Source organism: Macrobrachium nipponense, chromosome 18 (genome assembly GCF_015104395.2).
Source record: "Macrobrachium nipponense isolate FS-2020 chromosome 18, ASM1510439v2, whole genome shotgun sequence".
Taxonomy (NCBI): domain Eukaryota; kingdom Metazoa; phylum Arthropoda; class Malacostraca; order Decapoda; family Palaemonidae; genus Macrobrachium; species Macrobrachium nipponense.
Window position 1 is genome coordinate 73,787,308 of NC_087211.1, and position 12,024 is coordinate 73,799,331.

At 38.6% G+C, this 12,024-nt stretch overlaps 1 protein-coding gene across 1 annotated transcript in view; it reads right to left on the reverse strand.

Annotated features, from left to right (window-relative positions):
* The window catches only part of LOC135197178 (protein Rae1-like), a gene marked incomplete in the record, with an annotated part of 173,880 nt that overhangs the window by 21,702 nt on the left and 140,154 nt on the right, over positions 1-12,024 (reverse strand). The window contains 3 exon segments of the mRNA XM_064224168.1: positions 3,789-3,971; positions 4,958-5,137; positions 5,422-5,583. Coding sequence (XP_064080238.1) covers positions 3,789-3,971; positions 4,958-5,137; positions 5,422-5,583 — 525 coding nt within the window.

Below are 12,024 nucleotides of genomic sequence, written 5' to 3' on the forward strand. Positions count from 1 at the left end.
TTATCCTGAGCAATCTTCGTTCTTTAATACGATTATGCTTTCTACATATGCTTCCCGAAAGCCTGAGATAACTTCTGCCATAAAGAATCCTCTATAATTCTCTTACATTGCGGTAAACAGAATTAAACTAGGAAAACTTTTGTAAGGATACTAGGAATTCAGTTGTCAACCATAGAGTCAACTTCGGTATATGTATATGACTTGATCATACCGTAGTCTTAAGGTGAATTCTCTACTACATTCTTTCCTCGCCGAGGCCGAGAGAGAATGTAAAATCTCCTAACTTCGTTCTTTTGTCAATAAAAACGAATTGGTACTAGACGAAGGAGATCCTAATGAGAAATAAGGATCGAAGAGAATCATTCAAGCTTCCTATCCATGGACATAATGCTGTAATCTATGCTTCTATTACAGTAATACTTTGGGTTACGAACCGATTAGTATACGAATTTTTTAACTTACGAAGTGACGACCTCATTCTGGAATACGAATTTCACTTGGAATACGAATGCGCGAATTTCCATCATGGGAGGCCGCCTGATTTGTTTACATCGGATGAGCGTGGGATCTGCGAACGCATTTTTTTCGGCCAAAACTTAACGCCTGCTTTGTTTACATCGATGAGCGTGGGATCTGCGAACGCATTTTTTTTCGGCCAAAACTTAACGAGGGTCACGTGACTTCCTCCTACGCATCCCTTGACCCTTTTTAAACCATAACTCTTTCAATATCTCGCTGGCGGTAAGATTGAACGCATCTGTCCGTGATACGCTCTCAAATTTGCTTAGTGATTTGCGCACGTGTTGTGTTTCCGTAATAGTGCTTATACATTACTATTACCCAAATACTAAAGACAATGGCTCCCAAGATGACGAAGGCAAGCAGCAAGAAGGAAAGCATAAGAAAGAAGGAGATGATGACAGTCGAAATGGAGAAGGAAATTATCCAAATGCATGATAAAGGCGAGTGCGTGAAAGACATTGCAGCATTCTTCAAGCGGTCGCAATCACGATCCTGCACTATTTTGAAGAAAAGGAAGAAATTAAAGCCAGTTAAAGCATCAAAAGGTGTCACAGTATTGAAACGAAACAACGGCCTTATATTCTCGACGATGTAGAAAAAAATTTGCTCATAGAAAAATATTTTTTTCAAAATTGTGAAAGACAACATAGTGTTGCGTAAGCGTAAAATTAGTGATCGTAGTGAACGGTGCTCTCTAGAGAAAGAACCAGAAAGTCTTCCAGAAGTGTTCACGGAGGGAGATTTCCCCCCCAAGCCCTAACCCTCTCCTCCTCACCCTTCCCCTCCTCCCGTCTCCGTCAAGCCAGCAGCCACACTCGCCAAGGTAAAAGTTCAGGTTTTACTGTGCATGCATATATTAAATCTAGTGTTTTATATTTAATTTCATTCTTCAATTTTATAATTTTATGTAATTCCTACACGAATTTTCAACCTTAGTGAACAAAAATAAATGGAAAAATATGAATTGAAATGGTTATTTCATGGTCGGCCGGGTGGAACGCATTATTTGCTTTTATAACATTCTTATGGGAAAATCCATTTGGGTTACGAATTTTTTAGGTTACGAAGCAGGTTCTGGAACGGATTAAATTCGTAACCCAAGGTATTACTGTACTTGAAAAAGCCTCTAATCAAATAATGCGAGCTCATACAAGTCTTGTCCAATTCCAAACAATTGCAAAGTTCTCATTCTGAAAATCGGTTTGCTGCATATATACAGAAGAGGATGACTTATAATCCTCTTAAAAGTAACGAACTAGGAGAAGGAGGGATGGCAGAACTCTAAGAGACTCTCCGAATTCTTGCAATAAAAGGGTTGCTAAGGTCTTGTAAGCTGAAAGACCTGCACCCTCATTGACTTCCTAGTCTGATATCTTCCATCTCTTGTCCCATAATGTTGGGAAAAGAGTGAGTTACCCGAGAAGAGCGCCTCTCTTCATAAGGTAAAGGGTTTAAAGTAGAACCAGCTTCGTCCTGACAAGGGTTACGTTTGCCTGTGCGACATCTTGAGTACCTGGCAGGTGAAGGCTGATCCTACAAAAAAAAAAAAAAAAAAAAAAAAATCTCTCCAAATCAAACCAATGTGATAGAGACGAAGTCGCTTATGCGACCACTAGAGTCTCTTTCACGAGAAGTATGTTCTTGGGTTCTCTTTCCATAGATTCAGACACATCCTGACACGGGCGACAGCCGCCTGTGCGACATTTCGCGCCCCCGTCAGGAAAAACTGATCCCGTGACAAATCTCAAGAGGATACCCTGTTTAATTTCCAGCTTCTTCCAACACAAAGAAGCTGGAAATCCTGGATGCTGTAAGAATTTTATAATTCGAAAGTATTTCCTCATTGGAGCCTCGTCTTCTAAACTTCTTCCAATTCGAGAAGATCAGGAGATTAATCCCTTTCATAGGTTATTGTTCCTTAGACCTCACTTACTGTAAAGGCGAAGGAATTCTATCATTGAGAGACTGTGACGTCACCGCTCTATCCTGTGGCACCTATCCATGTACTGACCAGACCCCACGTTACTGAACTTCGTTGATCGGTAAGAGAGCGGTATTTCAACGTGGTATGGCCTTTGGCTATGTGCCTTCCCCATGGCATTCCTTCATGCGCTTTTGGAAGGATCTTTCATCATGGAAGACGTCTAGGCAGGCACCTGGCACTTGACTTGCACCTGGTGCCTAGATGAAGCTATGCTTTAGTTATGATACTATAACCATCCAATTTTCCTCTTTCTTTATTCATAACATAAACGAGATTATCTTGCATATTCATAAGAATCTTCGTTGATGAATCTTCCTTCTCCTCATCTGCCGAGGGCAAGGAGGTTTAACCATAAGGGGGAAACACTGTTTAGGATGCCTTTCCAATGGCTATCCCTGGAAGTCTGGGACTTTCTTACTACAGACACTGCCGAGGGGACGCCTGATCGGTGGGGATTCTCCATAACCTCCGTAAGGCTTTCGACATTCTTTCTCCTCTGGGCCTGTGAGCCTGGAAGAGGTCTAGGCCTGGGAGCGAGATGAAGCCGATCAGACGCACCCTCCATTGCAATGGGGATTGCAATATGAATTTGTAGTTCTGTAAAGTAAGAAGTGATGAGGATACAACACTACTAGTACTGTTAATGCTCTAACTGCTCGTTAGTACAAGAGCTATAAAACTTCTAAAGGAAGCGTAACTAGTTCTATGTTTTTCTGACTTCCTCGATAAGGAAGTTAGCCTCAATCAATTTTAACTTTTATTACCCATTAATGAATAAATATTAATATTTCCCTTCATGCAAACTATGTAAGTGTCTACCGAAAACTTCGGTAGTTACACGTAATGTATTCTTCGAAATTTTCGAAGCCAAATTCGTTAAAACAGTTAATAGACGTATGCCGAACCAAAGACCCAGTACTTCCCTGCAAAAGATAGCCGAGAAGATCGATGGCGATGAAACACGAAAATCCAAATCAGGAGGAACTGCAAACGTATGTTTACATTCCGGCCGATAGAGAAAATCTGTCTTAGAAAACGGGAATGGTTCCTATTCCCGCCACCCAGCGGCGGGGCAGTAGATCACCTGACCTACCTGTAGCGTGTGCCGCGAAATTCGAATTTCTATCGGGGACGACGGAGTCTATAGCTAAGTATATATCTGACAGGTAAGTTGAATGCATAAAAACATGTTTTACAGAATTCTATATTTAAAAAGATGTACAATGGATGGTGTTTGTGAGCATCATGAGGCATGAAAAGTTTAAATATACCTAGTACTTACAGCATATATGTCTTGGAATCCATTGGAAGTACCATTGGATCTGTGACACTTGAATGTGAAGTTGTCTCTTGGTGATGCTGCTACTATATACTGGATAGCCACTCGACCTTCAACACTTCCAAGGGCAAAACCAGCCGGAGCTCCAGCACCCTTCTTGTCTTTGAAGATTGCTACACACCTGTGCTGTGAGCAAAGTAAAAAATAAAATGTCAATGTACGTACCCCTAATGATGTGTGACCCCCAACTTGGGATAAATATCCTTTCCCTTACTGAGATGATCTCACAAGCACACATTCTTATTCAAATAAAGTTACATACAAAATTCTTTATCAAATATCTATGCATTTTCTTGATATACATTATCACTGTAGATATATAATTCATTTAACTAACTAGGTGAAGTGTTATTGTGGGTCTGAGCATGCACATTGAGGGGTGGCTATTTTACATGGTAAAAGTTGAGTCAACTGGGAAAATGTCGCAAGGAAGTGGGGGCAATTATGATTTCTGGGGTTATAGTGAACAAATACAATAATACCTCAAACATTTGCAAGGTTAGGTGCCAGAACCCCCATCGCAGATCAGGAGGAATCGAGAATGTTTGGTATGAGTGATTAAAAATGCTAATAAATGCTTACTTCTAGAGTTTAAACCCTAAATCATACTTCCAAAGCACTTTTATTTCATTGAAAAGTTAGCCTAATTTATTACCCTTAAAAAATAGAAATAAATGGTTGACATAAAAATAGAGTAATACAGCATTGCCTAATGGGTATTTGCCATACTAGCGTATTTACAATATGGTACACTAATGTTACCCATACACTAATTCATTGGCTGCTGTTTTCTTTTGCATTCACACTAAGGCAAAACTAAGTAATAAATGGGAATGTAAATTTAATGAATGACATTTTCTTTGCCATTGTCAGGAAGGTAAACTAGGTAAACTTCATGTCACAGAAGTCATTCAACAAAGGTACAATTCAATAAAATAAAGAAAACATGTACATACTGTACACAGATCTGTGAAAAAATCACGGATGCAAGTTAGTAAGGTTCCAATGGAAATTTTGTGAATCCAGAAACATGAATGTACAAGGTATGTTTGTACAGTTTCACCAACCACAGATAAAGCAAATGACTAATAACAAAAATATACATAAAATACCTGATATTTTAATGGTGATTCTATCTGTTTGTACTCTTGTGGCTGCCCTTCTAGCTGGTAAACTATCAAGTGACGATTAGCTGTGCCAACCACTGCCATCGGATACTCAACATCAGCACAATAACATCTCTCCGGTAAGTTAATTGTTAGTATTGGTGTGGCACTTCTTGTATCCCAAAACTGGAAATAAAAGCATTGCATAGTGTATCAAAACATACAAGCATCCATCATACTTCAAAACAAAATCACATGCACATAAATCAAAAGCCCTTTTCACGTCTCAAGATGTGGTAAGTTGCACATAAGGTAGGAGAGTTATCTACATCCATTTAACTCATATTATGTACATATTTCAGAGGTATCACTCATTTCACAATAGTTTTAAGTCCTCCCATACAGGACATGCACTTTCACTCCCAATTCACAATAAGACCCTACGAAGTGACATTAATCAGGTGCCTTACCTTTAATGTTTTATCCCAGGAACCAGTCATAATGCAGGAATAAGAAGGAGCTTTAATCCAATGCACTGTTTTCACTGGAGCCTCATGCTGTGCAACCTGCATCTTTTGATTGCTGCCTAAATCCCAGCAATGCACTGTTTTATCTGCACTGGCCATAAACACCTGTAAGTATATTAAACAAGGTACATTACTGAACTTGATGAGTCCTGCTTCACTTGAGAGAAAATTCCAATTTCTCTTTTAAAAACTCAAATCGCTGATTTTTATTATTAATAATATACAATTAACCAGAGAGAATAGATTGAAAATGATGAAGATTCTAACAAAATTTCCTTTGTAGATTTTTTCCACAGAATTTGACATCTGGACATTCACAGATGAGTAGCCCAGAACCAGAAGGTGTTAAGCAAAACTGAGATTATCACAGAAAACGGTCCATCATAGGCACAAAAGTTTTTCTCAATTTGGATTTGGCGCTTTCTGGCCCTGCAATATGGTCGAAAATCTCTCAGAAGTCAATGCAAGTTTCGCCTGAAAAATTTGTAGCGCTCAGCAGCTAAATTCTTAAAACCAGAAGGTGTCATCTCGCATCGCCGTCCCTTCACCACTCACAGTCCAGAATCCCCAGAAAAGTGGTAGCCAATCACAGTGCTTAGACAATGAGTGAGTAGGCGTCTCGGCCAATCATAGTGCAATACGCTTTCCTCAGCCAATCAGCGCGCACGAAGCATAGCGTCACAGGATGCGGAAGAATGTAAACAAAGTTACGCAGTTCAACAGGTCCGTGTGCATTATAAACATACGCTTGAGGATTTATCCTTTTTTACGCTATTTTACACGGTTTCGTGAGTGCTTTCGTGACCATGGCTGATAATAGCAATACAGCATCATCCACTAGTGGACTATGATGATCAGTAATCATAGTCCCCACCTCCCCCACTGACGACTTTTGCGCAGTTTGGATTATGTTGCTGTGGTGAGTGTTAAATCAAAAATGTCTATTATCATTATTATTAATGATAATGATTACTGTTGTTTTTTTTTTTTGTTTTTTTTGTTTTGTTTTTGTTTTTTTTTTTGTTTTTTTTACATTATTTTGAACTATTTTTGGGTGCTTTTACATTAATATTGTGGTTGGTTTTTATCATTTATTACGTTTGTATGTATTGGTATTTTTGGGGTATTTTTCGGTATTTTCTTATAAACTTTTGATATTAATACAGTGGTACCTCGAGATACGAAATTAATCCGTTCTGAGGCGGCCTTCGTATCATGAGTTTTTTGTATCTTGAACCGCATTTTACATGTAAAATGCCTAATCCGTTCCAAGCCCTACAAAAACACACCAGTAAATTATATTTCCAGGCCTACAACACATGTTCTAAAGTTATGACGCCGATCCGATGGAAGAAATATGACTCCAAAAAGGCAAAATACTGTACATACTTGAGTAATATTCAACTGCATGTAATGTTCAACCCCATTTTTACTACATATATTAGTAATTTGGCATATGTCCCTAAGCAATAAGCCTAGCCTATATTAGCAGTTGCTACTGTAGCCTAGTCTATGATTCTGACATCTAAACCTAAGAAGCTAAAAGCTTAGAATATGCCAATAAAATGTATAAATAATCAGTATGTACTCATTTCAAATAATTATTACTTAATCATTAACTATAATACAAAAAAAAGAAAAAAAAAAAAAAACTTTCAATCGTTTGTTTACATTCAGCTCTTAGGAGTACCGAACGATCGCCAAGCAATCACTTTAACTAGCACACAGTAAGCCATAAACTTTCATTAGTATCTTTCTTCAACTAATGAAACTACCAAACAGTATAATAACCATTCATTTCTATTCTTTACTCTATCTTTACCTAATGGAGATATACCGAGTTACTGACAGCTATAATGAAACATATACGTAATATTAAAACAGAAGACGAATTCTAGAAAATACATATTTGTTGGCTTCGATGATAGCAGTCTGATTTATTTTATATTTTATGATATCTAATTCACAATTTTTTTTATTAAATGTATTGCATGTACTCATTTCAAATAATTATTAAGTAACCATTAATTATAATAAACAATCAAACAACAAAAAAAAAAAAAACTTCCAAACTTCTTGTTTACATCCAGGACTTACGAGTATGTATTGCATGAAAAAGTTTTTCAATTTACAGCATCCTTTTACCAATAGAATACATAGAGAACAAGGGGTAGATGCAGACCAATAGGAGAGCAGGATCTTATGGGGTGACTAGCATCAGGAACCAATGGGAGAGCGGGAGGATGGTGGCGAGTTTACTCAGTTGGCGGCGCGCGAGTTTTAAAATTGTTCTCGGTGGTCCGGGTGAATCTCGGGACTTTACAGCAACAACCTTTCGTAACTTGAACTATTTTCGTATGTAGAGCCAAAAAATCTTCGTATTTGCTTTCGTATCCTGAGTTTTTCGTAAGTCGGGCCTTTCGTATGTCGAGGTACCACTGTACTGATTTTGAGCTTTTTTCTATGTATTTACATAAGTTAGAACCGTTTTATGATGTATTTCCATTGATATTGTTGTTGTTTATTATTTTTTATGTTCGTATGTATTTTTGGTATTTTTCTGAATTTTTTCGGCCTTTTCCCGGTATTTTCCAATAAACATGGACATTAATAATGATTTTGAAATGTTTTCTGTGTATTTACATGATTTAGAACCGTTTTATGATGGTTTTCCATTGATATTGTTTTTGTTTTTTATCATTTTTTATATTAGTCTGTATTTTTGGGGTATTTTCCTAAAAACTTACAAATCTGACACTTACACACAAAAAAACTATGGTATTTAGCTTTAAAATGCAACAAACCCCATGTTAATACCTATTATAGTTACCGATCTACGATATTTTAACTTTAACTCAGAATTACTAGATTTTTAAAAATCGGCGCTTAGCACCTGGTTCTAGGCTACTCAGATGTGTAACTGTTAATTGTGTTGACCTGCACTCTCTGCATACAGGATTATGGCCAATCCATAAGATAATGACAATTTTAATTAGTCTGTATTTTTCATAGGTAACAAACCTGAGGTCCTAACAATAGGATAAATCTTCTGGTGTCAGCTAAATGCACGAAATCTGTGGCATCTGGCATCCAATGAGTAGTTGAAGTGGAAGTGAGTCCAGATACTGTGCTTTAATCCAGTGACCCATCAGTCTTTCTTCCAATCCAGGATGAAATGTATGAGGGATGGCTAGAGGTGGGCAGTCAATGTTAAGACCTCAGATTTGTTAGCTATGAGAGGGTTGGCTAGAAGTGGACAGTCAATGTTAAGAACTCAGGATTGTTAGCTATGAAAAATACAAATTAATACAAAATTTGTCATTTGTTCATACACGGAACAAACCTTTGGTCTTAATAATAGGATAGACTCACACTTGGAGGGAGGTATGAGAATCTTGAACCAAATGGAAGTTCAGCACACCTGATCATTCTTCTCCGAAATGAGAATTCTAAAGAGGAGGACCTAAGCCTTTGAAATGTTATATATTTGCATATCTAACACTCAGTCCACTGGGTTTAAATACAATAAACATATCAGATTCATTGCATACATGGAAGTCAAAAAGAACTACTACTGTATATCTGTTCAAGCAACAAACCATGTTAGCCACAAGAAACGGGTTTGTCACCACTCCTCACTCTCCTGGCTGAAGAGGGGAGTTGAAGCTACTGAGAAACAGATTTGTATGTTGCCTGGAAGATAAAGTGCTGTAAAAGTATGGCTGCAACGCTCATCTGCATCAAGCCAGTTCCAATGTATGATGTATCTGCTCTTCAAACTGCACATAGGTATGAAGAAAGGAGAAGAGGGAAAGAAAAGAGACCAGTCATCTTACTCATTTCAAACTCCACACAATCATCTTAGGCAAGATACAAACTGTCTGGCCAGGGGCACTGGACGAGTCACACTTGTTCAGCAGCCACCACTGGACCTAAGGGAAAAAAAGTCCAAGGATCTATGGGCAACATTCTTCAGGAAGAAGAAATTGAAAGTGATTTGATGCAGTCAGTGACCAGCATTCAAAATCCTATGAACACATAAGTTCTAAAATCCCAGGGAGGAACCTAATCCTCTGGAGTCATGCACTTCTGCATGCACCTAATTGGTGGCAAAACTTGTGTGACGTTTATAGATCGTTCGTCTACCCAGATATCAATGAATTAATTTGATTTGGAAAACGGCAGCCATTTCTTTAGAATATCAGCTGATTTTTAGTAAACGCGGGAAACCCAAAACCCGCCAGCTAGAGATAGGGAGTTCCCCAGTTGGGGGAAAAGAGTCTTTTGTCAGCTTTAGGGACGTATCTCAAAAGGGAAGGATGTAGGCAGATTGGTACTTCTTAGACCTATATCTTAAGCTCTCTTTCCTGTGACCCCTCTGCTGGCTGTATGCTTGTTTTCCAGGATTTGCCTTGATCGTGGGGGGTTAAGCTGACTTCCAACCCCCAAGCAACCCACCTGAATTCTCTCTCAGTCGGCTGCGAGACGTGATATCGGACAGATGTCCAACTACCTGCCTTCCTGTTAGGCCTATCCAGGGTGTGAGTGGCGCGCCGATGACCCAGGCCTCAGACAAAAGGGGGCCCATGCTTTTCTACAAAGAGCCACATTTTCTACAAAGGTCCACACTGAACACGACATCCAGGTACGTCTTGTGGAACAGCATATTGCCAGTCTCTCCCTTATCACCTATTATCATTTTGATCCTCATTCTCCAATTCATTTCCGCAACAAAAGAATTCATCCTTTTGTTCCCTCTCACTGCCTCATGGCCGCATGCTTCCCCTTGTGTGATCGTCCCAGACCAATGGAGTCATTGCATACTTCAGTGAAACCTTAAAAGTTCCTTCTCCCCAGTATTAGAGAATTAATTAATCAAAGCAAGAAGTCATTTTTTCTTTTATCTCGTTTAATCTGGGATTCTTTTCCAGATTCCATGAGTCACGTGCCGTCTCTCTCTGCCCGCAAGTGTGCATTACCCGAGTTTTATGAAACCAGCTCGAATTAGTCACACTTTAGCCAGCTACCCACTTGTGAGAGATTATAAGCCCAACGTGGGGGCCAATATCATTTACCTTTTCTCCAGGCCAGCACGGGCCTTTTTGTAAATAAATAGCTGTAAAGTAACGAGCTGAGTTTTCTGGCGACCTTTTCCTCTAAAGAAGTATTCATTAATAATCAGTTTTACGGTAAGTTCAATTAATTTCAACTTGTCTTCCTTCAATTATTTCCGTTTACGTATCTAGCCTCTCTCAAGGCCAGCTAAATACGTAAAATTGGCGAATCTTGCCAGGATTGAACCTAGCTTGCTTAAAAAAAGCTTGTAAATCGCGTTATCCGTTGTAAAACGTAAACTGTAAATGTTTTTCAAAGCGCAAAACTAAGCACACTTGCACGGGAGAAAAGACACTGACTCACGGTAAGGTATTCCATTCATTAATATGATTATTGTATAACCAATGTTAGCTTAAGGTACGTTTAAGTATTCTTATTGTAGAAGTGTTTTAAACAAATGTGAGGGTAGAAATCTTATTATTGTAACGGCCAGAGCGCCGAGCGAATTCTATTATTTTGTAAATCGCATTGTTGTCGTAGGACGACACACTAACACGTGTGCAGATAGATGCCAGAAAGGACCAGATCAAACTAGGAAGTGCTTTGCCAGGGTTTATTGCTGTATTAGAAAGCCTAGCTAGTTAGGAGTGTTTTTACTAATAGTTACGGCAAAGAAGTGTACAATTCTTTTTGTCTGTGATATGGTTAGGGTATTCATTTTTAACTTAGTTCTCATTCCAAGTGTTGGTAACCGCTTACCTCTCAGCTTAATTCAGCTTAGCGCACTCTCGCGCCTGCGCGGTCTCAACCAGCCTTCGTTTTCGCTCACAGCGGCAGCCATGTTTGTTATCTCTTTCAACATTATCTAAACAATTTAAGCAAAGTAACGTAAGTCTCGAAGTTTTAACGTAAATAATATCAATCTTGGTACTAGTATCTATCGTTCTGCCAGAGAAATTAACGTAATTAGCCTTGAATAAGAAAGTAGAATTTTGTGTTGTAAATTGCCTTCGCATTTACAGAGAATCAGCTGTTTTGAACGACATGCTGTGCGCTACCCAGCTCCCTCACGTGTTTCACCTCGCATCAATCACTCGCGCGCTGAGCGAAAATTTCATTTCACTTCGTACTTAACGTAACCTCATTCACAAGTGTTTGCTAACATCGTTTTAAAATCCTTACCGTCATTTCACTGTTCACAGGGACCTAGTAATCTTACATAAAGTTAACGTAAATCTCAAGTAGAGTAAATCACAAGAATTGTTAACGTAAAACGCGTCTTTGTAAAATTCATATTGAAACGCAAATCATCTCATAAGCGCAAGCTGCTAACATTAACGTAAACATCGTTCACCGCGAGCACGTTATCATTTTCATAAAACGTTATCCAAAGCAATTCTTTCATTTCACGTTAACGTAAGTAAATCATTTTACGCAAGTTGCGTCATATTAAACTAACATTAGTAGTTCAATTCAATATAAGGGAGAAAC